Below are 26,327 nucleotides of genomic sequence, written 5' to 3' on the forward strand. Positions count from 1 at the left end.
TGTCCAGGCTGGGTTTGTTCTACCTGGTTGCATGGCATCCACCACAGGGATCTCAGTGGTTCTATGTGTGTGTCTGCGAATTCAACAATAACAACAACACCAGACGCTATTTTGAGCCGGTGGGGGGCGCCCCCGAATAGTCAATGGGGACACTTTAACAGAGGATTAGGGGCTTTTCCTCTGGTATTAGCGACACCCTCTGTCCTCTCACCCCTCAGCAGACACGCCCCACTGCAGTCAGCTGAGTGAGAGCTGGGGATGAAAAAGATCACCCCCACTGATTTCTCCTCACAAATCCTGCTCCAACACAGGATGATAGCAGTAGACTCACCACTCTCCTGGAAAATGTACACAAAGAGCTTGAATCTGATTGCTATCTGTGATCTAGGACAGTTCGAAAGATGCAGCATAACTACCGTGTCCGTGTTATATGTTTGATATTGGGTTATTACACCTGTGGGGGTGGTAAGTGATCCGATTATCTTATCTTACGAAACCACCCATTGCTGTATCTCTAACCTGTTTTTTCTTGAGGGAAGCCAAACGGTTTAGATCAACCCCTATTACTAGACTGAATGTTGATAAGAGCATTGGGGGTCAGTTCAACAACTTCATCCCTTTCTTGCTGAGAGTTAGAAGATATCATAATTGACTGACAGCCATACAAAAACATTAATATAAGCACGAGGTTGTGGAATTTTCAACTCGCAATCATTGCACCTTACAATCCGGCACATAATCAGCCATCTGGTTGCGAGCTTTATTGATGAAAGGGGATTTCATTACCAGGCTCGCTATTTTCCCTCTGTTTCCAGTCTTTATGCTAAGCTAAGCTAACCGGCTGCTGGCTGATGTCGCGATGTATTTACCACACAGACATAAGAGGGATATCAAAAAATGATCATAGTAATGTTTGTTTTTTGAAAACACAGATTTCTGATCTGTGAGAGGATGCAAACTTTTGGTTGCTGGCATGAATTGTTCGATAACAACATGATTCCTACTCGGTGAAAGAGATGCTTTTGTTGTCAGAGGAATAGCTGCTCTCAATGGATGTGTGAACCAATGATGTGATTCCAGCACATGGAAAATCCCTGGGACACACGGCTATGTGGACACTCTGTCCTTCTGCCCGGTATTTTGATAATAACTGATCATCAGTATCACACCCAAAAGTGCTATTTATAATGCTGTTGGTCTGGCAGCTCCGCCTGTAATAACATCACACACACACACAAACGTAGAGGACACACATGCAGCCGTTCCTCCTTCGGCCATTGCTTTTACACTGTCGCTATTCCGGAGGAATTGGCACCACTGCATTGTGGGTATTTTCCAGTGCTATCAACTTTCAGGCGAGCGATAAAGATAAAGGGAGAAGGAGGGAGCGACAGAGAGCGCTGTACGTGAGCGCTGAGCGAGTGGGTGACAGATGCTCTGGACCAGAAGAGGCGATGTTGGACATGTGATTGGTGGATCACACGCTCACACCGCAGTGAGCAGGCTTCCTTGGAAAAACGTCAGGGTTACCATGGTGACCGGGGGAGGGTTACAACAGAAGAGGGAGTCAAGAATACTTATGGAAAATCATCTCTTTTGACACAGTTATGCTCACACAAACACACGGCCCCGCAGTTGAATATTTGAGTTATTATTACCAAGAAGTAAACAATATAAGCCTCAGAACAGGTTCAATGTGAATCAAATATTTCATTATAAATAAATCTTTATATTTCTTGAAAGTAGCGCTTTGCTCCAGAACTGTTTTATGCTCATGGCATCCAACCCTAAAAATATGCTTATGAATTCAAAGGAAATAGAAATGGCTCTGGGCAAATCCAGTTGTCTCCCGGCTGACTTGCCTTCCCTGGTTTCCCAAACGCGCTCTGCCATCTCAGAGGAACCGTAAAATACCACACCATGCTCATTCTGGGGAGTATCCTCAATATTTATCGATAGACAGCAGATATTTACTGCTCCTGCTGCATGGAGCTCACTCAAGGGCACAGCTCCCCTCTGTCACCCGGGACATGAAACCGTCGGGAGAGGGAGGAGGGAGAAAGATAGGGAGGGAGCTGAGAGAGAGGGTAAAGGAAAGAAAGAGGAGGGAGCAATCTTGAAAAGAAAAATATGTGAACCATTCAACTAGAGCAAATTAATCCTCACGCAGCTCTAATATATGTTTAGATTTATTATCAAGTTTATTACTTTATTAGAAAAAGCATCTAAGTAAAAATGTCTATTGATTACATCATTGAAAATGAGATATATTTTAAAATGATTTGTGCTTCCCGTCAAAATGTAATTATTTCCCACCGTATCACCATACTGTATGTGGCACTGCAGTTCTACTACTGCTGCACACATGAAGCCGCATGTCTCTCTGCTGTTGAGGACGATGATGCTGACCCTGACGTGAGGAGAACTTGAATGTCGTGTTGGATTTCATCCAACTGACTCGTCAGCTGTTTAGGTGAAATATACACACTAGAGCATTGCGCTTGATCAATAGCTGTCCCGCCAAAAAAGTCACCCTAAGACAGGCATGGTTGAGAGGAGAGAAAGTCAGAAAGAAAGGAGAGTGTGAGTAAAGCAATATGAAGGTTATAGAGACGTCGGAGAGGAAGACACACATATGGCGACAGAGACATGAGTTAGAAAACAGAAGGATGGCTCATGGCCAAACTGTGAGACTACAGGAGAGTAAACAACATACCAACGTTTAGTTAAATCAAACAAAGTCAAACTCCTCTATCATCTCCCCTCTCCTCTTCTGCCCTCCTCCTCTCCCCTCCTCCTCTGCTCCTCCTCCTATAGCCTCCGTTTGACCTGCAGCAGACTGTGTTCAACAGTCAAACACTGGACTCTGGTGGACGTGCTGGTCTCCTGCATGACAATAGTTTGAAACATCGTAGGTCTCGCCGTGAGATTCTCTTTAAGTGTCCACGGCTGGTGTCGGGAAATATGGTAAATAGTCCTTGAAGATGTTTTCCTGCACTCAAATGCAATAAACCGCAACAGGACATGTAGTTAGCTCACTTTGAATATTAGGCTGATCTTACAATTTTACAATGATTGAGTCTTTAATAGATGCCTGCTTCTTTATCCTTCTTTTATTTTAAGTTGTAATGCGTGTCTAAATGTTTTGTCTTGTATTGTCGTGTGTACAAAAGTGAGTAAACCGCTCTACTTGGAAGATTCTGTCTAAATAAAGGTTGTATGACTTAATTAAAGAAGATGCATTTCCCATTATGTGATACAAAAAAGAAAAATCATACAAACATACATATTGTGCTAACGTATGTTGTTGCGAAGAAAGAAGTACAAAAAGCAGGAGAAACAAGCTGTGAACACCATTAATATCTTATCACTGATGAATTTAAGTTGACGTACAAACTTTGGAAACATATTCCTATGTTCATACTCACCAGATACACAAAACACACTATCATTCATTTGGTGTTGTCGTTCCGTTCACCTGATGAATGTATGTATATCCAATAATTCTCTATCTGTTTTGTGAAATATCTCTTTAGCTGCCAAATGCTCCACTATATTCACCAGCTATTCCCCAACTGTGTCTGTCTGCAGTTTGAATGAATGAATAAACGTACAAGTTCACAAACACAAATTGTGTCTTTTACCAAACACACCTCTAGTTCCTACACTTAGCCTTTAATTTAAATAATCCATAGTTCATATTGCTGAGAAGTGAAGCCATCCCGAGGAAATGACTAAAGAGAAGTCCATAAACCATCTTAAAACACATTTTGTGTCAAAAAAAGGCAGTTCTCAACACAGACATTCTCTTATGAGTGACTTTCCTCTCTTTGCGATTCAGTAATGGGACATAAAAATGCAAATGACCAGCCAGTAGATGGACGGAAATGACTATACCCAATAATAAGAGTCAATCTTGTGTGAACAGTGGGTAGTATGCGCGAACTGCGGGAGCTGAAATTGAGATGAGTTGTAGGCTATAAAATAGTGTGTGTGGAAGAGAGAGAGAAGAGCATGTGACGCATTAATACCAGAGTGTGAGAAAATGGGACAAAAAGAGTGGTCAGTCAATTAAAAAGTCATCATGAGAAAGACAACGGGTTACAGTGCAAATGTTGAAATCTCCAGGTTTGCTCATCACGAACCTCACTCACTAGTTCCCTCCTCTTCCCGTTTGATGGATGTGTGTTAGTGTGTTAGTCTCATTGACTCAACATTGCAGCCACATGCTCCCCTGGTTGCACAGCATGCATGGATTGATGCTGTAATGGAGATACAATATAAAAGGGCGGGTACAGACACGCAAACTTTACACTTAACGCACACACACACACAGACAAATCCACAGGCCACAGAGAGAACAAGGATCAATTATATCCTTCAGTTTCTCCCAGTGTCGTATGAACGAGCAGCCTCGGATATGACATGATTAATCTAATCACAAGATTGACTTTTTTTCCTCCGAGTCAGTTTGTTAGAGGACTGAGCCCGATTGAGCCGCAGGGTATCTGTTACCAGGACTTTAGATCCACTGTTCCACAATAGGAAGCAGTAAGAGGAGACACAGTTTGCTCCCAGAAAGTACTGTATTTCTTGAAAATGTCTCTCTGTGTCTCTTTCAAAAACAGGTGCATGATTAAACCTCTTCATCAACTTGGTCAAATTATTTCTGGTGGAAAAGACATGGAAGCGATGAAAGCACGGACGTGAAAAAGCTTTCAGCATCCGTGTCTTTCCCTTCTACTCTCACTCCTTTCACTCCCCTTTTCCTTATATCTCCCTCTCTCTCCCTTGCATTCAAATCTTTACCAATTTCCCTGTCTCTTCTCCCTTTCATCCATCTTTCCACTGTCCTTCCATCCATACTGCAGGTCAGTGTGTCTCATTTCCTTCTTTTTGTCTTTCTCATTCACAGCCTTCAATGTTCAATATCTCTGACATTCTTCAGTATTCTCCCTTCCAACTTTTCAAATATACCGACACTTGGTCAGTAGGGTTCTAGGTAGGTTCCCCTCTAGTGCCCTCTCAGTTTTAAACGTCATGAGTGTCAGTTTCCGAATAGTACCTTTTCAAAATAAACTTCTGAGGTAGGTTTACTTGCTTTTTAGCTCAGGTTTATGCAACAAAACTATTTGGTTAGGCGAAGGAAAAGATTGTGGTTTGAGTTAAAATAAGCTTGCTTTTTATCTTACTGGTTTCACACAACAGATTTTTGATGTTTGCTGTTGAACAATTTATTCACAATATCATTTTCTGCATCTCACTCTTGCATCTTATTTCTTCAACTGCACTGCAACTTTTTTAATTCTATTTTTTGCTCGTTGAATGTTTTCTTCTGCATTATGTTTTGATGCTTTTAATGGATTTATCTGCAGCAATTTTGATTTGCCTTACAAACATCGACCCCTTAAACTCTTGTGAAAATGTGCTTTACAAATAAACTTGCCTTATGTGGGTCTACAAGTGTCCAACAGACTGCATTAGACTGTGCTATGTCATTCTAAACCACCTGACATCAATAAAGTTACTTTAGCTTATTTTTAGCCTTGGACACGTCCTATCTGTTCCACTGGGTCAGCGCCACAGCTCGGCTACAGTAAGTGAAAACACTTTGGAACAAGTGAGAGACTGAATATCCATCTGGCTCAACAATTGAACAGGGCTTAGTTAAATTGAAGTCGAGATGACGAGCAGACTATAATGAAATATGAAGAAGTTTTCTTGTGCTCTCTGCTTGTTCGTTTCCCTTCCCAATGCCCTGATTGTTTTCAACTTATGTCAGACACACTGCACCGTATCTAGAGTAGGTGTGTGAGTGTTTGTGACCGTGAACATTGTGTGTGTGTGTGTGTGTGTGTGTGTGTGTTTGTCTCTTCTGATTCTCCTACAGCAGATAGAGAGCCTCTTCTCCAGTCTTTTATAAGAAGGAACAAGCCAAGTCTAAAAGCTTCTTGTCCACATTATCACTTCTCACAAAACTACCAAGGTAGTTGTGCTCAGTGCTCTCACATCCAGCAGAACACCTACTGTATCAGTGTGTGTCTGCGTGCGTGCGAGCGAGTGCCATGATGCCTTTTAAACTGAGAAAACCAGACAAAGCAGTTGCAGAAATGCCCCTGATATATTACTGAAGTAAAGGCATGCAGTTTGGAAGTTAAACACATTCCTCCCCAACCGTCAACAATTATGTTGTAATCTTCCAACTACAAATTTCCCACAGCAAAGAGCCAAAAATCAAAAGCAGGCTCTCATTGTCAAATAAAGTCTGTCGGACAAACAAAACAAAATCTGCTGTAAATGTCATCTTCTGTAGCTTTCACCATAACATTTTGATAGCTCATAAAGCGATCCGTAAAACCGAAAGAGGTCTGTTATTTCGGCCTGCCACACGGGGCTGAATGAAGCTGAGAGTGCTGTAACTGTTTTCGCCTGATCTCTGGCAGGCAGCGAGCTCCAGACGAGAGCAGACCACGAGCCATCTGTCCCCCCTGAACCCCCTCAGTCTCCCCGCACACACACGCACACACACACACACACACACAAATGTGCACAAAAGGACCTAAACTAAACAAAATTGGGGGACAATATTCTAATCTACCATGATCACACTTTGACACGAGGCCAAACAAAACAAATGCTCCACCCTGACAAAGAGAGAGGAGGAGAGGAACATAAAAGGGGAGGAAGAAGGAGTGTAGAGTGGCAAAGGAGGTTTACATTCACCAATACAACTGCCGATCGTTCATTTATACTAAATCTGTGTACCTTCGTCCACAAACACAGAGGTTATTACATATTACAACCTCCCATACGGCAGTAATGGCCGTTCAGATCCTGGCGTTTCTGCTCGGCAAACAGAAGGCTATTAGATGCTGCAACAGCCAGCTGCCCCTCAGGCAACACAAAGTAATAGGTTGTTGAATGGGGAGGCCCAAATCCGTGGTAGCAGCACTCCCCAAACGTGCCAACAAGACAGGCAATTGTGGGTGTTGAGAGTAAAGAAATGATTCTTGGTTTTGTCGCGATGAAATGGTCAATATTCCAAAAGAGAAAGCACTACAACTGCAAAATCCTATTCAGCCATTCAGTCAGCTGTTGGAAGGCAACAACTCACATACATGATGGCATGAGCAAACCATCAGCAACATAAATCCACAAGGTCACAACAGTTCAAGGGGTCAACCGGGTTAAGCTTGGCCTGCAGAAGGATTTTAATATATTTAATGGGACAGAGCAGTGGAATGGGCATTCAGTCTGTCTTCTTGGAGACTAATTTAGATTAATAACACCAGCAGATGTCAGTGCAACAATCCTAGTCCCAACACTAGAGCGTAAACTAGGGGCCCGTCTGGAATGATTTGCCGGACAAGATTAGGCAAGACACATATTTGTCCTCTTTTACATCTCCTTTTAAAAACACACCTTTTACAATCTGCTTTTACCTAAGTCATCTCTTGCTGTGTTTTTCCAATACACATTTTCTGCATTGGCATTTTATTGGATTCTGTTTGTATTTTTCTGTTGTAAAGTACAACATGTATTATGACTGTTATCAACATTCTTACACAGAAAATCATATCATGTGACTTTATACAAAAATAATCATTAAAAAGAATTCTGTTGCTGTCTCTCTTTTTAACGCAGATGCTTACAGTATGAGGAGTGTTTCTCTACCAATTGGCAGGACACGAGACAAGGAAATCGATTGAGGGAGACAGGATGATCAAGAATGTCCTTCTTCTCCTCTCTGGGTTACTTTTGGGTGGTTGTTTTCTATCGTCTAAAACACTCCAATGTTAATCGGCTCCACTGGTATACAGTAAAACAGTCACCTAAACTTGGGGTGAAAGATGCGAGTCAGCTCACTTACATCACACAGCACATGGAGGATATTTAGCAAAACAGCTTGAGCATCATGCAAGTCAACATTTGGTGGTTCCAGGAGCTTTTATTGTGGGCGTAAACACAGCAGTTTATTTACCGGACGCAAGCTGTCAAACAGAACTGGCTGAAGTTGCAGCTCATGGTTGCTCCGATCAGTTTTTACCAGTTGGATGCTGTACAGTTCACAAAGCTCAAACCACAATTATTAAGTATGCAGAATTTCCTTCATACACTAATAATAATCAGACAAAAACAATTCCCCACTGAAGCTATGTGTATCCTCATCATTACCACGCACACCTCTTCAAAAACTATCGTAATATTGGTGAATTATATCAGACAAAAATTTAAAAAAACTGCTTTGACCCAATACAATGAGAATCTAGTACACTTTTCTACTCTTGAAAATCCAAATTGCTGTAAGTAGGTATAATAGGAATATTGTAACGTTTTAGGAGGTATGCTTATTTATTTATTTGAGTTAGATTAGAAGAGTGACACCGCTGTAGCTGGTTAGCTTCGCCTACCACAAAGACTGGCAGCAGGGGGAATCTGTCCACAGGTAACAATATCCACCTATCACCACCAAGAAGGCTCACAAATGAACATTAACATCATGTGTTTTTTTACTGAGGGTTGTGTGCTTAGGTGGGCTCATGATATTCTTTGGCTGAGCGCAAGTTACCAGTGGAGACTCGTCATCAAACTATTCCTTTAATGCATCACATGCACAATAAGTTCAATATCTGGGTGAGAATTTGATGATAAACAGCAGTTGGCATATTACTGTGTAACTGTCAGAGTGGGTGAAGGGCAACCACCGGTAAACGACCAGTGGCAGGTGGGCCTATTGTCCTGCACAGCAGACATTTTATATTGTGGGTGGCAGCACTTTTACTTCAGACCAGCCTTATTCCTGTAGCACTCAAATCTGTGACTGACATCCTAGTAAAACGTCCCCGCCCCCTCTGTAGGAGAGCGTGTTGGCTGACCCTCCCTGACCCCCCGGTGTCCGTCCATCCATCACACACAGCCAGAGCTGACTGCTCATCAAGGCCACACACACACACACACACAAAACAACACAACACATACAGTAGGCAGTCTTAAACACATAGTGTGTGCAGTGTAATACACTTAGTGTACAATGCAGCCTAAGTGCACACACACAGACACACACACACGCACACACACACACACACACACACACACAAACTCATTTTGCCAACTATGATACATATACATGCTTCAGCAGGTAGTGTCAAGGTCACAGCTGAGCAGAGAGACTAATGACCTATAATAAGACCCAACCTTGACTGATGGGTACAGTCAGATAGCTTGTGTATAGCAGCCAAAAGAGCAGCACACACACACACACACACACACACACACACACACACTGCTCTGCTCTCTGCAGCTCAGCTCTGTGTCTGCAATCTTCACTGAGGTGGATTTTGATCCGCCAAACTTTTAAATTTCAGCTCATCTTTTTTTAGAATTCTCGTCCTATCTCTGTCTTTGTATTTAATGTTTCTGTTTTTCTTCATGGCCAGCAGAGACTTCCTCAGAAAACCTGTTTGATCAAATAATAATGAAAATACAAAGGATGTTCTGTTAACAAAGTTATTGAAATATTGGGTGATGTTTGTGTCTTACAAGTTGGTTACTTTGTGGGGAAATTTCTCGTGACATGGAAATATATATGTTCCCTCAGCACAGGAAGGAGATGCATACGGTTTAGTAGCAATGACGCTTTACCACGTTAACAATGGTTTGTGTTCCCATGAGGACACTGTGAGGCTCAAATGACTAAGTCACTTTGGTTCAGTCTCCACCCCACACTCACCTTTAAGTGTCTCTACGTGTAACGTGTGTGTAAGCTACACATGAACGCACGGTATAGCGGCACCGATTCAAGCCCTGACACATGCATTCTGACATTTTGACAACCATGTATTGTATATTTACACACAAAATATACAAGTACGAAATAGCAGAAATACACACACATCGCTACACTTCACACATTCAATCAGCTATTGAACTACAGCCACTTGCTATACCAGTTGAAAAACAGCCTGTGACTATAAAAACATTAATGGTGACATTGAATTCACATTATTATCATTTTACTCAGTTGACTGCCACCAAACAGACTAATCAACAACATCTGATAGGAATTTAAGTGTAAATCAATACATTACATCAGAGGTATGAATATAATTTAAACCTAAATGATACAGAAGTCATGCTGACCCTGAGAGGAGAATACCAAGCACAAATGTTGTTGTCTACTGTGTCGTTTCTGCTTTGTTTCCACACGCCTCTAATTGGTCACTTCAGCAACTTGTGTGTGTGCGTGTGTGTGTGTGTGTGTGTCTGATGAACGGGTTGAGCGACTATTTGGCTGTCAGGCGGGAAGGTCCCAGAAAACTTAGAAGTGCACTGAGGGTGTCAAGATGGCTAATACTGAGACAGCTGACAGAATCCCCGTCAGCAACACACACACACACACACACGTGCCCCTCACACACGGTGACAGCAACTTAGTCAGCAGCAACACTAACAACAACCTGACTCATATTGCTGCGTCTCGGTGCATCAGATCAAGCCCGCATGCTGACAGATAGAAGAAGAGCGCTATTAGACAGAACGTCACAGAGACAAAGAGGACAAGGTAGTGTCCACTTTTTAATAATGCACTATGCCATTTATTACGGAAAACTAAACTAATGATAACTTTCATTGTAGATTATTCTGTCATTTAATTTTGTAATTGTTTAGTTTATAAAAAAGAAAATAGTGAAAATGCTCATCAAGGACGTCTTCAGAGCCCAACTAAGGGATACCCTGACTCTCTCCCAAAAATCAAATCAGAAGCTTCAAGACAGCAAACTGAATACCAATCTGATTGTATTACTTTCTTTGCTCCTCATTAAAAATTGGTAAAACTAACTAAGACAATATTATTCATCAGGGATAGCTGTGGCACCAAAAAACGGCAATAGGACTTATTGCAAAAACAGAGAATCATGACATTGAAAAAAAACTGTATTTAATGTGGATCTGTCTAATAAGTTCAGGTTTTTAAACAGGGTCCATACATAACCGTTAAACCATTTGCTATGAAGCTAATTTATGTCTTTGATCTTTGAGCAGGAAGAATAAGATCTGCATCTTGTCCAAAACCAGAATTTACACATTTACATAAAGCAGCAACTCCTCACATTTGAGAAGCTGGAACCAGCAGATGTTTGGCATTTCTGATAAATAAATGACTTTCTACCAAAGGACTCATTAATACATGAGTAGAGTAGAGACAGAGAGTTAAAGTATGTGAATAAAGTTTCCTTTGGTTTAACCTTAAAACTTCCAAATCCGTTTCTGTTCTAAAAGAGTGACAAAGTGACAACAAACAGACTGTCAGCTATGTTGCAGATCTCGGTGTTATTGCTCACTTCCCTCCAGGTGGGAAAACGTCCGGGTAGGATCATACTACTACTATAGATTCAGCATGAAACATAGATGAGACGGATCACAGATAGAAGTAGGGGTGTCTCTGAGTTCAGCTGAACTAAAATATCCAGGGTTTGTCAACAAGGCGATACACAGGGAGCCAGCTAGAAGCAGCTGGAGGGCTTTTTCTATTTCCAACATGATGGGTGTTCGTGAAAGCGGCAGTAACCAAACAGAGGTGAAAGAACCACCACAAGAGGATGGAGATACTTGAGATAATATGCTAGCTGTCTGTTAAACGGAGAAGAATTATAAATCACGTATTGGAATGAGAGAAATAGACATGACTTGTAAGTTATTTCTGGGAGAGCAGGCTGGTGTGTTGGTAATGACACTACTGGGAGGTTAAAGCTGACACAGCAGAGATTAAGTTTCAGCGACATCATCAGTAAACAGTCATCATCGGTAAACAGTCATCATCGCTGTTTTATGTTTAACAATAGCAGCGTTTCAGTGGTGATAGATAACGCTTTATTACACTTACAGGAAATATACAAGACACATTTCCCTATCAGACATTATTTGCATCATTCATGAAACTAATCGATCGATTGTTATTAGGCCAGGAACTACTGATTATTTTCATTGGGGAATAACCTGTCGATCATTTTCTTGATAAATTTGTCATGAAGAAAATCAGAAAACATTACATCAGATAATTTGACTACTTTTCTTTAAAAATGTACTCAAACTGACTAATAGATCATGAACATATTTGCCGAATAATTTAATAGTTGACAAGTATCTGATTATTCGTTACAGCTAATCATTATATATAGAAAACGTTGTAATCAAATAGTATAGAAAATGTCTAAAAGCCCAAACTGAGATTACTTGTTTTGTTCGACCAATAGTCCAAAACACGTTTTTGGGGGAATACCACAACCAGCAAATATTTACCTTTTGTGAAGCAAGCATTATATTAAAACAACTATTAAATGCCCAATACAGTTTTATGATGTCCATTCTGACATCCAAAAGCCAAAGTGATTCAGTTTATGAAGATATTGAACCACAAATCCACACAATTGAAAAATGAAACCATTACTAATTGTAGATAGCTGCTGGTCATTTTTCTGCTGATCGACTATTCCATCAACTAATCCTCCCTGTTGAGCTTTCTAAGTCCTGCTTTCCCCTTTTTACCCACCACATCCTGCCTGGAGCTTAACTTAACTATTTAACTTTTACTTGACTAGTTGTTGACGGTTTCCCTCTCCTCCCGTGTGTGTTTCTGCTGTTCAGTGTGAGTGATGGATTCCTGCAGGAGCAGAAGGCTCCGAGGGCAACAAGAGCCGGAGCACAGCATCATCCTGATACCTGTTCTGCCTTGAGGGTAAACTTGAATCCCAACATGTACAGACAATGCCCCTCTCGCTCTGATCCTTTACTGCCATTAAATGACATTCAGACCTTCATACACATATCTAAACCCAGTTTAATCACACATTAAATACAAAGAATCTGCAGAAAATTATCTAACAAAGATGAAAATATGTCATGAATAGTGGGTCGCTTCTAGTAATGTAGCTAATGTTCAAGTCCGACTTGAATGTAAAACCACACTGTTTACTGCCCTTAAAATGTACATTTGTTGTGCTGCACCATAACCTCCAATATGACACATCAACAGTCACAAGAGACGGGCACTTGGAACGATATAAATCACCACTTTGCTCTGTTCCCAGTCTCATCCTTGACTTTCAGACACAATATGATAGGAATCCTTGCTGGCCTTTCTAAATCCACCACACAGCAAGTTTATGATAAACCAGGTTGTGCTTAAGGTCATCTTTCAGTGAGGACAGTCCTCATGGGTACGATGGAATACACTTCCATCCCACAATAATCTGTGAGTGTTCACTGGTAACAGAATCCAAACCTGTTTGGGCAAAGCTGCTGGTGAATAATTCAGTCTCAAACGTTAAGTAGACAGAATGCTGTCCACACGACTGTGAGCAGAAACACAAGGAATGCAGCCAAAGATCTCTCTTGTGTGTGCGTATGTGTGTGTGTGTAATGTTCTACTGTCTAAAGGTCTATTTTTCCAGTATTCTGACACACAACAAGCTGAGTTAAAGAATACCAATCCCACCTTGGAGCTACAATCAACCTTTCCCCATCAGCCGGCAGTACGCTGGGTTACTGCGTTCAGGTTTAAAGACGTACACTACTAGCCAGCAGATGACTAAAAAAACGATCATTCCTCTCAGTGTTTTACCTCCCACTGTAATGCACAGTACACCCAAGGCTACACAAACACACACACTGTGACAATACAGAATTTCCTTGCTCAGATTACATCACAATAAAGACTGCGACCTTTTCACACTAAATTACCTCCTTTAAGGTGCAATGGAGTCTTTCCCTCGGGGCTAAAAGCAAAACTACCGATTGTGTTGTGACAAAGAGATGCTAAGAGCCAGTGTTGTAGCTCAGTCTATTAACTAGACAATGCAGGAGGTTTACTCTGCTTCAGAGGGTAATAATACAGATTTCAGAAAAGATGCAGTTCATCTTTGATAATGAAAAAAAAAGCAAAATGACAGGGGTATCGGTGGATGAAGTCTGCACATACTTTTGCTGAAACACCCAACAGAATCAGGTTGGAGCTTGTTCAGACAGAAGGGTGCATCCATGTTTAGGGAGTTGGGTGGATGGTTTGAGGGGGCGGGGGTGGGGTAATATTTTTTTTCTCTAATCATGAATCTAGGCGTTTTTCTGTTCCCAAGGGAGTCCTGCAAATACCCCCCCCCCCCTCCCTCCAGGCTGCCACCTCCTCCTTCTCCTTCCCTCACACCCCCCCCCCCTCTTTTGCTCTCATCCTCTCCGTCCTTTCCTCTCCCTCCCCCCATGCGAGGGAGCTAACTGTGAAGAGGTGTGATTACCATCGATCTGTCCAAACGCAGCCCATTTTCTCAGAGCCACGAAGCTCCAGCCACAAGACCAGGACCACACAGCACTGCCCTTGCCCAGGGACAGAGGCTTTTTTGGGGGGGTGAAAATGTTGGGGAGACTTGGTGAAGGATCCAGAGCTGCTTAGGGAAACAGTAACTATACATCGCTTGGCGTGGTATCACACAAATACATTGACTTATAATAGGGGGATCCTGTTGAAGAATTTTGCGTTTTTTTTATTTTTTATTGCTGAGGTCTTGAACAAAGTCCAGCGGGTCAACAAATTTGATGACCACGTGATTCTTGTTATCGCTGCTTGTGACGGTGGAGTGGCAGGTGGTTAAGTGGAGAACAGGGAGACGGCGTTGTGCTAGGGGTGAAGATGAGGGGGGCGGGGGGAGAGGAGGCGAGCAAAAGAAAGTAATTATCAAGCCGTACAGGCGTGAGTCCCAAGGGTCAACAGAGTAGTGTGTGTGTGTGTGTGTGTGGGTGAGAGAGAGAGAGAGAGAATAGGATAAGCTTTATCTGTGAGTGTATGAGAAGCACCTGCCATATATGCATAAATACACACACGCATGCGCAAGTGTCACACCATTTGGTGCGTTTAAGAGCCTGATGGAAGAGGTCTGGCATTGATGCACAGTAGGGGATTAATGAGTGTGATGTAGGGGCGGGGGCGTTGTCTCTCACACACACACGCGCGCGCATACACATACACACACACGCACGCACACACACTGCTGCTGCTGCTGCTTCAGTGAACAGTGAATAGTGAATGACCCCGAGACAGACTTGTGCACCAAATGGAGAGGAAGAAAGAAATAAACGGTAAAATAAATTATCACCTTTGATACATTTTTCATACAAATTAACTGAAAAAAGCTGTTGTCGCACTTTCAGTTTTTCTTATTAAACTGAATATCTTTGGTTTTCGAACGGATAAAAAAAAAGTCATTTATAGGCTAATTTTTCCCTATTTGATGACATTCTAAGAGATTAAAAACGATATATCAATTAACCTAGTGAATAATTGGCAGATTAATTGATAAAAATGGATTGACATAACCGTTAGTTGCAGCCTTAGTGGGTCACAGTATGCTTTTAAATTATAATTAGGCGTTTTATCAACTGCAGGTGAAATAGATAATGTGCCCATTTTTGAGTGAATCGTAGACGTCTTGCAAACACCAATTCCGTCATCGCCTGATGCTCAGTTTTCTATTCCTGTCTCTTTTCTCTTATTTCTTGTTTTCACAAAGTCACCTTTTCCCCTCTCTCCTTTCTGTATCTCCTCCACACCTGCTCCCCTCTTGGCCTCTCTTTCACTCACTCTGTCCTTGCCTCATCAAGCCTCTGCTCTCTTATCGCCTCCTCTTTCCAACTCCTCCGTCTTTGGCCTCCCTCCTCTCCTCCACCCCCCTCTTACATACCATTCAGCTCTGTAATCACATCATTAAGCAACATTACTGCATCTGTGAATAATCTCACGGCGAGCTGCACTTACTGAACTCCTTTTCTGTCTCACCCTTGAGCACCAGAGGTGAGTTGGGCCTATTTAAATGAGATGAATGATGGAGTCATGAGTCCACGGTGTACCTGTTCAGAGAGGAAGGTCCAACAGTTTGGTGTAAACTAGCGCTGCTTCACTTGGACGGCAGCAGCTTGGGAGATACTTCTCTCTAACATCAGCTCCTGACTGGCCTTTCATTTGGCCGTGACATTGTGGTTCTGTAATCCTGCATCCTTTCAGGACCAGTTCATTTTTCCAGCGAGCCAAACTGCAACAACTCCGTCCCGTATCCCGCTGTCATTCAGAAATATTTGAGAATTGAGCCTCTGATGCCAAAAGACTGAATGAATAGTAGAATTACACAGCAAGAACTGGTTTATGTATTTACATGCATTTTCTATTCTCTGTTCCAATAGTCACAAGCTAAAGTATAATGTTTTTTGCCTGTCACATAAGGAGAAGAGCAGCACATCCTCAAAATTGAGATGCAGAAAAAGGGAAAGTTTTAAATTTTATTGAATTTCTTTATCAAATATGTAATTTAATGAGCATATTTTTGCATTACGACTAATTGACTAATCGTTTTGGATGTAAGCAGTGATTCTGTCAACAATCCTCATATGTATGTTTATATACATACATGTTTCTGTTCAGTGTATCTCAGATATACTGAAGGATGAAATGCTTCTTTATAGGTTAAGATAATTCTCCTTATTATGTTATTATGTGAAATGTGAAATCACATGCACACAGGACACCACATTGGCGTGAACGAGGGGGATGAAGAGGAGGGAGGGTGCACATGGATTTGATGAGCGCCAAGAAAGACGCCACTCACCTTCAAATAACCTCTAGGCTTACGACCATGCTCTGGCTCTCTCTCCCTGCCTCGATACAGTAATTCTCTCCTTTTCTTCTTATCGCTCTCTCATTCCTCTCTTTCACACACATGCTCACTCTCTCTCCATCTTATAGTCCTCGCTCCCTCTTTCCTTACATCTCCATCTTCCTCTCACTGCTTTTCTTTCTCCGACGCTCTAAAGCCGACTTCCAGCGCTCACGTGAGTGATAAAGGGTGCTCTGTATGTCGTGCTGAACAAATGTAAAATCACCTGATGCACAAAAAAAAAGGTGAAGGACTGTCAGATGAACCAGACCAGGAACCACAACTAAACAACATGGATTCCCCCCCCCCTCCCAGAGCATTAGGACAAACAAATCCCCACATACACAGGTTTCCAGTTACGAAGGCTCCCTAAGAAATCCCATCACACATATATATACACACACACACACACACACACACACACACACACACACACACACACACAACATCCCCCAGCAGTAACTCTGATTAAGGACCCTTGAAGTGGTGGATCAATAATTAGAACAATCCTTATTACACGCTCTCATTTCCCCTTAGAGACGGAAGCTAAAGTAGAACAATAGCAGCGGTGCAAAGTAGCGTGAGGACGCCGTGACGCACCGCCATCGGAGGATCCTGCACGTTTCAGGCCGTGTTTCATACGAGCGTGGGGACTGAAATGAACTGATGTTGTTAGTATACTTGTTATATAGTGTTTATATGTGAATGCATGGGTAATATGATACAGCCACATAACATGAATTGTCAAGTTTACGCTTTGTCAGTGTATCAGAAAACATCTGTTCGGTGGACCTTAGGGGATTTGGTGACACAAAATAAGTACCAGTGTCGTGTTTGTGGATACATTGTCGACATCCAGTCACAGTCAGGACTAACGCTTGGTGACAAGGTGCAAGAAAAAAGGACCTGTGAATTCCCTTCACTTAGGCATCCAGTGCGAGCGTGTTGAACTCCACCATTACCAGCAACATAAACTGTGTATAGAGACGTCATTATTGTAGGAAAAAAACACTGAATGGTGACATAAGAAACAATGCAAACCAAACATTATCAGAAAAGGAGTTTAATTTCACACAAAAGGTTAGGATTATTTATCTTTTTTTGAGGCCATTTTGCCAGGGAGCCTTTACAGGAGAGGTAATTTGACAACAACCATGTAAACCAATAAATTCAAACCAACTCTCAGTAAGTGCTTTATCCTAAACATATTAAACATATTGCTGTCATATTTAAATTTAAATTTCTAATCGGCCCACAGCCGATGGGAGTAATGACACATATGCTTGTTTTATTGCTCCCCACCTGTATTATGCACTTTTTAATGACGCAGAACAATATTATAATGTGTAGCAAATCCTCCTGACGGAGTGCCACAGACCCCACTTTGAGAATCAGTAAACCAAAAGCACATTGTCTGCTTTACGATACGCTTTTTTATTCTAAAACACACCTCTTGCAAGTAACTACACACAGTTATCTCCATTAGACACATTATTTCAAACTAAAATCCTGTTTGCGTTACCAACACTATCATTGAAATACCTCACTCAATTATCGATCACCTGCACCCAGAATGCACCTGTGAAAGCATCTGTCACTGATTATATCACTTAGAAATCAGAGCTTGAACACATTTGCTCTTTGGTGTGAAGACCAATGGAAACTAATGTTGGAGAAACTTTAGATGACTAATTGAAATATACTGTATGTGTCATCTTTAGTGAAATGTCTGATTTTGTTATTCACATTTGTTTGTTTTTTCTCTTAATTGCGTCTATGTTCACAGCTATTTATGTGAGTGATGCAAAAACGTTTTGAATGAAGTGTTTGCTTTTGCAAGAGGTGTAAGGTATTTTGCATTCTGTCAATATGTTTTAGATTTTTTTTGTGTGAAATTTCAGCAAGTGCAAACAAGTGTAAATGAAATTGACTTGAGTAGCCATTCCTCCTGTCCATCCTAGCCCCAGATCCCTTTCTACCAATGTAAGTGATGAGTAACACATTTCACAGTCTTCATTTAGTGCAAAAATTTTATTATCTTATCAGATACATCTTCCAAAGTTACAGCTTATTTGGTAAAAAAAAAAAAAAAGCACTCATTGTGCTTCCACATACAGCATTTCCGTGCTGAGCTGCAGTGGAATAATGGGAACAAAAAAGTAAATTCTGTAGTAAAATTGGAGATAAAAACTTGATTTGACTTAGTCAGCCTGCTGAAGCATTAAATTAGTGTAACTTCAGATAAAAGTCTCATTCAGAAGAGGCAGCAGAAAGCATTTGTGACTTTTAAATCTCTATCTTTGTCAAAGCCGTAATACAAACTAGACAATAGCTTCCTAGTTAAAACATCTAACTAACTAAATGGCATACACCACATTCCAACTGAGTAAATCTACCACAATAGCCATTAATTGTCATTATTTCCATAAACTGCCTCCTCAAAGTCACGCTTGCGTCGTCCAGCCGGTGGCCATCTTGATGGTGAAAACATTTTGTAATAGTGGGAGGCGTTCCCGTTGCCAATGCAATTAGCTGAGGCATGCATGAGCACCAAATTCATTAACCTCCATCTTTTATGGGCTGGTGGGGAGGGGAGGAGGTGAAGGAGTGGGTGTGGGGATGGAGGAGCGAAGCAACACGCGTGCCGGCTCTGTTTCAGCCAAACCAGAAAGTGAGTGGAGAGAAATCCGGGAATGAAATGAGACGGAAAGAAACAAAATGTAGCACGGGCATCCATTAAAATATGTATTGATATTATGTTTCCTCTCTCGCCGCCTGCCTACAGCTTGATGGCTCTTTTCCCTCACGGTTTACTTTCCCTCTTAGGGCCAAGCAGACTTTTGCCTTCCCGCTGTTGCCATGGGCTCTGAAGGCAGCACAGGGCTGACATCCAATTTCAACACTGCCATTCGCCTTCCAGCAGTCATTTCAAAGTCTTGCTTTAGAGGCACTGTGCTGTGATCCGGATTCAGACCTCTAATGAACAGTGATGATGACGGTAAATGGAACCACTGAGGAGCTCTTTGGAATGTACAATAAAGATTGACCTTTTTTTTCTTTTTTTTTCAAGCATCCAATAAAAAAAAGGCACAATATTAATAGAATCATAGAATCTCCTTGGAAGATGAACCGCTGATTTGACTGCAGAATGAGCCTGTGGAGAAAAAGCTAGCACATGACCCAAATAAGCCCTATGAGAGAAACAATAGGTAGTACCGACGCACGCGCTGTGTACCGGAACAGTGTGTGAAACTGGGATCTGGCGGTAGGAAACCTTTGCTTTACATCTCTCTCTCTCTCTCTCTCTCTCTCTCTCTCTCTCTCTCTCTCTCTCTCTCTCTCTCTCTCTCTCTCTCTCTCTCTCTCTCTCTCTCTCTCTCTCTCTCTCTGAATCCAATGTGGGCTCCTGGCTCTAGATAATGTCATTAGAAGTAAAGCAGCTTGGAGAATTAATGTAATGGGGGTTTCCCGTTCGGATGACCACTGCTGCTATTGGGTTTTCACTGACTCTCTCTCAGAAACGCTCATACAGCATATGAAAATGAACTCTAGCATTCATACAGACACACACTCCTAGATACATAGAAGTCTGCACTCTCTCTTTCTCTCTCTATCTCTGGTTAAAGTCCCCACTATTCCCAGGGTGCTCATGGTGGGGACTATCTCCCTCTGTGCTGCTTTCCTAACAATACACACTGTACATACGGAGACACACTACACCAAGTTGTTAACCATCTGTCGCAGGAATCTCTCCCCTGACACTCTGGACTCCATTAGGCCTACACTAAACTGAGCGCTGTCAGATAAAAGCAGCAGGCCTCATGTCTAACTATCACATGCACTTTGTTGATCTATTTTTGCATTTTGATAGTTGTTACAAAGGCTTTGTCCACAACTTACTTCCTGCACTCTGCGTAACCGTCCACCATTGTATTTGATGGTCTGAATTTGAAATTTATTCACATATTTCTCTCACAATATTACCACAATGAAGCAAAAACAGTGTTAACCCAAACAAGCGACATAAACACCTTATAACTATCACTCCCAAACAGACTTTGTAATACATGAAACCAATGGCCATGGCGTAAGCATACAAAATGAGTGTTTTTTCAAGTTAAGTCACATTACTGAAAGGCATTTTAGATACGTATACAACTTAAATAAACTATGAATTCACCTTAGTGACTACGATTGAGAAGACACACCACTCTGCATTAACAAGTGTTCCCTGTACCTGCTCCACCATCTAAATATAGCGTTTGTAGAGCTGTGAAAGGAGTGAGTCAAAGCAGTTTGTTGCGCAATGTGTACCAAGAAGACATCAGTTTAGCTACAAGACAAACATAAAAGGTTTGAGGCTGAGTAATGGAGGGAAACTGACAATGTAACCTGTGACTGTGATGCCCTTTCATCTCTTGTATAGTCGTTCTGCACATGTGACTCTTTCGTCATGTGTCTCTATAGACTCTGACTCCTCTCAGTCAGTCTATTCTTACTGTATAGCGGACACCGTGAGAGTTGGAAGGCCACCAGCTGGGTAAACAGCGCACGAGCAAGGGCAGCCAAGGAATGAAACCACTACTGCGGATCTGTATGTGTGCTGGAGAGAGAGAGAGAGAGTGACCGACGGCGATGACCTCGTGCACATCCCTCAAGTAAACCACTGACAAACAAATTAACTTTAGTGTTTGACTTTGTTTTGTGACATCATTAAAAATGTAGCAGCATGAGCCAAACAAATGCGCTAATAATAATGAAAGAAGACACAGAGAGGACCAGTAGGTGATGGGACTAAGACATGGAAGGGAATGAGGCAGAGAAGAGTAGATATATGAGAGGGCAGACGCAAGGATGCAGGGCATGCGGGCTGAGGTGAGAAGGGAAAGTTCATCATTCTCATGGATGGTGCCGTGAACAATCCAATCAATACAACTCTTCTCCCCTCATCATCTCTGTCTCCAGTTCTCTTCTATGAAACATGACCCTTCATAAGGAATACAAACCTCCTGTGCAGATCAGCATTTCAGACACGTATCATTTTCGCACATACATGCACACAAACATCGCCGAGAGGAGAACGTAATGTGGACGTATGAGCAAGCGTACAGATCCATGAAGTCACTTGACCTTATGAATCTTTTTTCGGGGGGTTCAGAAAAGATTAGGCCGTGATGGCTCGCCTCTTGTTCATGCTGAGGTCAAATAACATTGCCAGCAGCATAATTCAAAACCAGGCACCCATGGGCGCAAAGTTCAGTAAATGGCACTGTTATTGAACAGATCTCTCACGGTCAAATCTTCCCACATTCAATACGCTGAATGCAATCCATGCTTTTCTCTAAACACCAGAATAGACCAGATAGCGAGGAGTTTATCATGATACATAACTGTTGGCAGACGACAAGTTAACCTTTTTCTATCAGTAGTAGTTGATAGTTTGCCATAATCTAATGAAATTCTCCGGCTGGTCTGACCAGAGGAAAGAGCAGACACTGAAACAGGGTTCTCCGCGAGCTGACATGCAAGAGAGTAGGAAGAGGAGGGATACCCACGTGCATTTCAGTTCCCCCTCCATCATATGAAAAGCTTTGTCATCAATAAATCACTCCTGTATGCATTATACATGGCCGTCTGTGCATCCAAGCACACACGCTCACTAACACAGACACACACACACACACACAAGCTAGAACCCCCCCCAAAAAATGTAATAAAGCACACACACATTTCCAAAACCCATAATCAAGTGGGGGAGAAGAAAAAAAAAGGAGAGGAGTTTGACCTTACACTCTTTGCACCTGCCAGCATTCATCTCTTTTGGTATGAAGCCCACAACAAGGTTTAATTACGCCGATGAAGCAATGATTAACAAATCGTACTCTGCGCAGGGTGAGTAGAACAACTGACCACCTTCATTCTCTTCAAAACAAGTAAAAGATGTGCAAATATTCCAGAAGCCCTTTGTGTGACGTAGTTTTACTAAACGGTCGGACAATATTAGAAAGCGTTCACAGAGTCCGAGGCAGCAAAACAAAGCGCTCCATGTGTCCCAACAGCGATCGCCTCATCTGGAGACGCGAAGCTTTCAGATCATCGTGTACAAACAGGTGAAATCATTTTTGACTTTGAGCCATCGTGTATATAAAGATACAGGCACAAACATTATGCAAACACCTCACATGCTTCCCAACAGACTCCCACATGAAGAAATAGGGGAACACCATCACACACACACACACATTAAGTACACAAGGTCAAAGATGCTCTTTAAATTGGACTATTGTCAGAAGACACGTGCATCTTGAATTATGTGCAGATCTGAACATGTACATGAATGTCTTTATGATGAGGCAACCTCCAAGCCCAGTTGATCTAGGTAGTCAAGCTGAGGGAGATGTAGCGCGCGCACACACACACGCACACACACACACATACACACAGAGTCACGCTCCAATGATGCTAGCTGAGTGGAGCAGATGAAGCCACCAGCCAGCCAGCCAGCCCTCGTCTGTTACCTTTCTCTTTTGTTCCCGGGACGCTGCTCTCCTGCTCTTCCTCCGCTTCTCCTTCTCGTCCTCTATCGCATTCACATCCACTTCCCCCCGATTCTTCTTCAATTGAGAGGCCGCGTGAGCCATGATAGGCAATAAAAAAATGTAGAAGCACCACACACTACACACGCGTGCCTCACCTGAAATCCCAGAGAAGTTCAGGGACTATAATTGACAAAACCGGGATCTCAGAGGAAAAATATTGGGGTAGAAAAGGAAAGGGGGGGAAAGGGAAGAAAAATGCCCTCCTTGAAAAGGAGAATGGAGAAGAGTAGGGTATCTTTCACTTTGTATGTATATCCTGTGTCCTTTCTTTTGGTTGTTGCTCTGGTCTGCTCCCTCTCTTTTTTTTCTTTTTTTTCAAAAAGTGATAGAAAGACGGGAGAGAAGAGACAGCAGCTTCTCCTCATCTCCTCTTTCTCCTCCTCCTCCTCCTCCTCCTCCTCGTCCACTGGCAGTGTGAGAGGAGCGCGTCCAGGAGAGGTGAGGACAAACCGGATGGAAAGAAAAGAGACACGAGCATCACCAGCACAGAGGTGGAGGGAGGGAGGAGAGAGAAAGAGAGAGAGAGGATGGAGGTGGAGGGAAGAAGGGAGGGAGGGGAACGGTTACTACGGCAACCACGCTCTGTTTCAGTCCGTCCTCTTAAATGTTTCTCTCTCTCTTCCTCTTCCACTCTGCTCTGGTCCCTGCTGCTGTACCTCGCTGGTTCTCTACCATGCAGACGTGTGTGTGAGAGAGAGAGAGAGGGTGTGAGTGTATGAATGAAGCAAAGGCATCGGTTAGAATAGCAAAAGGAAATGGTGGCAAGGAGCAACAGCAGAATGAGTGTGTGTGTGTTTCCATCTGTGTGTATGTGTTTCTATAACCCGCACCTATCAACTATCATACACACACACAAACACACTACCAGCTGGAGGTGGCCAAATGACGGCACGGTAATGGGGAGAACATGCGAAGGACATGGATGAAGGTGAAGAGGGAGAGAGGGACACAGGGAGGAGACACGAGATGAGGATATTTAATGAATGTGTAACTCAATGGCAAACCAAACCAAAAAAATCATCCAAGTGAAAGAACCGACCAGGTAACAAATGATCAAGTGATTTATTATACATCAAACATTAAAATTAGAACAAAAAATGCCTATTTGACGGAATTTCTCAGTGACTGAACGTCCGTCCTGCGCTCCTCTAAAGTCAGTGCGGTCATCTCACCATCTGGGTTCATTGACCTCGTGATGGAGAGGTCAAACGGGACCAGGGGAGCTTTTGTTTCACCCTAAATCACTCGTGCCTTTGTTGAAAACAGAGGGACAGAGGAGGATCAGGAGGAAGAGGAGGAGAAGGAGCAGAGAGAGACCGGAGAGAAGATCTACACACAGAGAGGGAGAGACAACAAAAGACCCCGTTTGATGTTCTGTGCCTGAAGAGCGGAGAAAAGAAAAAAGACGAGACGTCATATTTAGGATGTCCTTCACAGCGGCCGTGCTCACGTCAGACGTGGCAGCACGGAGACAGACGGAGCACGCAGCAGCCATCTTTATGTTTCTCTCCCCCGCGTGCCTGCGTGTCAGAGGCATCTATGAGCCTGGCTGGGTCCTGTCAATACATACGGCTGCCTCATCACATGCCTGTCTGCTTTCCACACAATCTCCTGTGCCTCTAAACTGTACATATGGACTGCATGGGAGCCATACGGAGAAAAGATGCGAACGAGAGCAGATGATCGGTCACTGCTGCGAGAAACAGAGGAGAAGAACCCTCCAGGGGACAGATGACAGGTTTAGCCGGTGGACACCAGTCATGTAATGATGTGAGTGTGAAATTCCCTTTTCTCTTCCTCAAATATATTCACCCTCCCAGTCATTTTTCTTTCTTTTCAGCCCCAAAGACCAGCCACCAGTGTGTGGGAGGAGGGGGGGGGTGACTTACAGCCCCCATCATGCATCAGGGGGTGTCACATTATGCCAAATTATCATGCGGTTGCTAGGCGAGGGCCAATAGGGTGGCTTCAGGGAGGACAGGATGGATGGATAAGGAGCGTGAAGAGGTAAGAGGAGGGATTGGGGAAGGGAGGCAGTAGGGGGCTGGGTGCATGTGTGCAAGTGTATGGAGATGCATGGAGGAGACAACAGGGCATGTGTGTGCACATTATAAACAAGCCACTATTTTTAAAATAAAACCCGAGCCTTTGTCCGAAGAGAGACATGCAAAGAGGAATCACGATGAGTGAAACCTAAATCACAATCCTCACACAATGGATAAAAACTCCACTCAAAAGAAGATAATAACCCCCTTCCCCAGCCACCCATAGCCAATAGCCTTACTTGTAGTAAAAGCCACTGCCAAGGTGTCCTATATTTCAAACCCCAGCATTTAGCAGGAAAAGAAAAAGCATGTGTAGTACAATAGAGCACAGTTGGCTGGTGGCCGGTGAACTCTAGAAGTGGACGTTTATTGGATATTTTCCACCGTTTTCCAGGCACTAAGCCATACACATACAGCCAGAATAATACTACCACAACCAGGATGATGAATCACACACAAAATTCTGAATATTTAGTTTTGGTGATGGCAATTTTCATTTAGTATCAGGACTGGCTAATAATTTGAGCTATAATGATCACTCAAGATGATCGACTGAAAAATCAATTGGCAACAATTTTGACAATGAGATTTTTCTGACATTTTATAGATTATCACGGATGAGAAATAATAGTGAGTTGTTGATGAATATGACAATCATTATGTAATATTGTTGCGGATATGAAATTCATCATCACTCATTCAGGAATCTGATCAGAAATTAAAAAATTGTTTAAATTAAGGTATCCAACTAATTAGGAGATTATGAACATTGAATATACAAACAAAGCCAACTTTCTACTTCCTCATATGTCTTCAGACGCCTCTGAGGTCATGTTGCCTGGGTCAGCCTCTCATCTGTGGTGAGTTTGTGTATCTCACTGGTGCATCTCCCACGGGTGCTACAAGACCAATCACAGCATCAATCTCATTGGCCTCTTTGACCTCCGCAGCCGCAACAGCCTGTCCCATAACGCACTCACAAAAACAGG

General features: G+C 42.5%; 1 protein-coding gene across 25 annotated transcripts in view; it reads right to left on the reverse strand.

The window, feature by feature from the left end:
• Positions 1 to 26,327, reverse strand: part of LOC137780192 (ankyrin-3-like) — a 121,649-nt gene that overhangs the window by 68,819 nt on the left and 26,503 nt on the right. For 15 of the 25 annotated variants that reach the window (XM_068568603.1, XM_068568604.1, XM_068568598.1 and 12 more), the window contains exon 1: positions 23,213 to 24,463. The exons of 1 other annotated variant lie outside the window; for it this stretch is intronic. In XM_068568603.1, the coding sequence (XP_068424704.1) occupies positions 23,213 to 23,335 (123 nt within the window). In that variant the 5' untranslated portion in view covers positions 23,336 to 24,463. Of the gene's footprint in view, positions 1 to 23,212; positions 24,931 to 26,327 lie in introns of those variants that run through there. 9 more of the 25 variants (XM_068568612.1, XM_068568611.1, XM_068568607.1 and 6 more) reach the window with 6 other exon arrangements.

This window comes from Clinocottus analis, unplaced genomic scaffold, assembly GCF_023055335.1.
Source record: "Clinocottus analis isolate CAN_PGR_092001 unplaced genomic scaffold, fCliAna1.0.p SCAF_8, whole genome shotgun sequence".
In the NCBI taxonomy this organism is placed as follows: Eukaryota; Metazoa; Chordata; class Actinopteri; order Perciformes; family Cottidae; genus Clinocottus; species Clinocottus analis.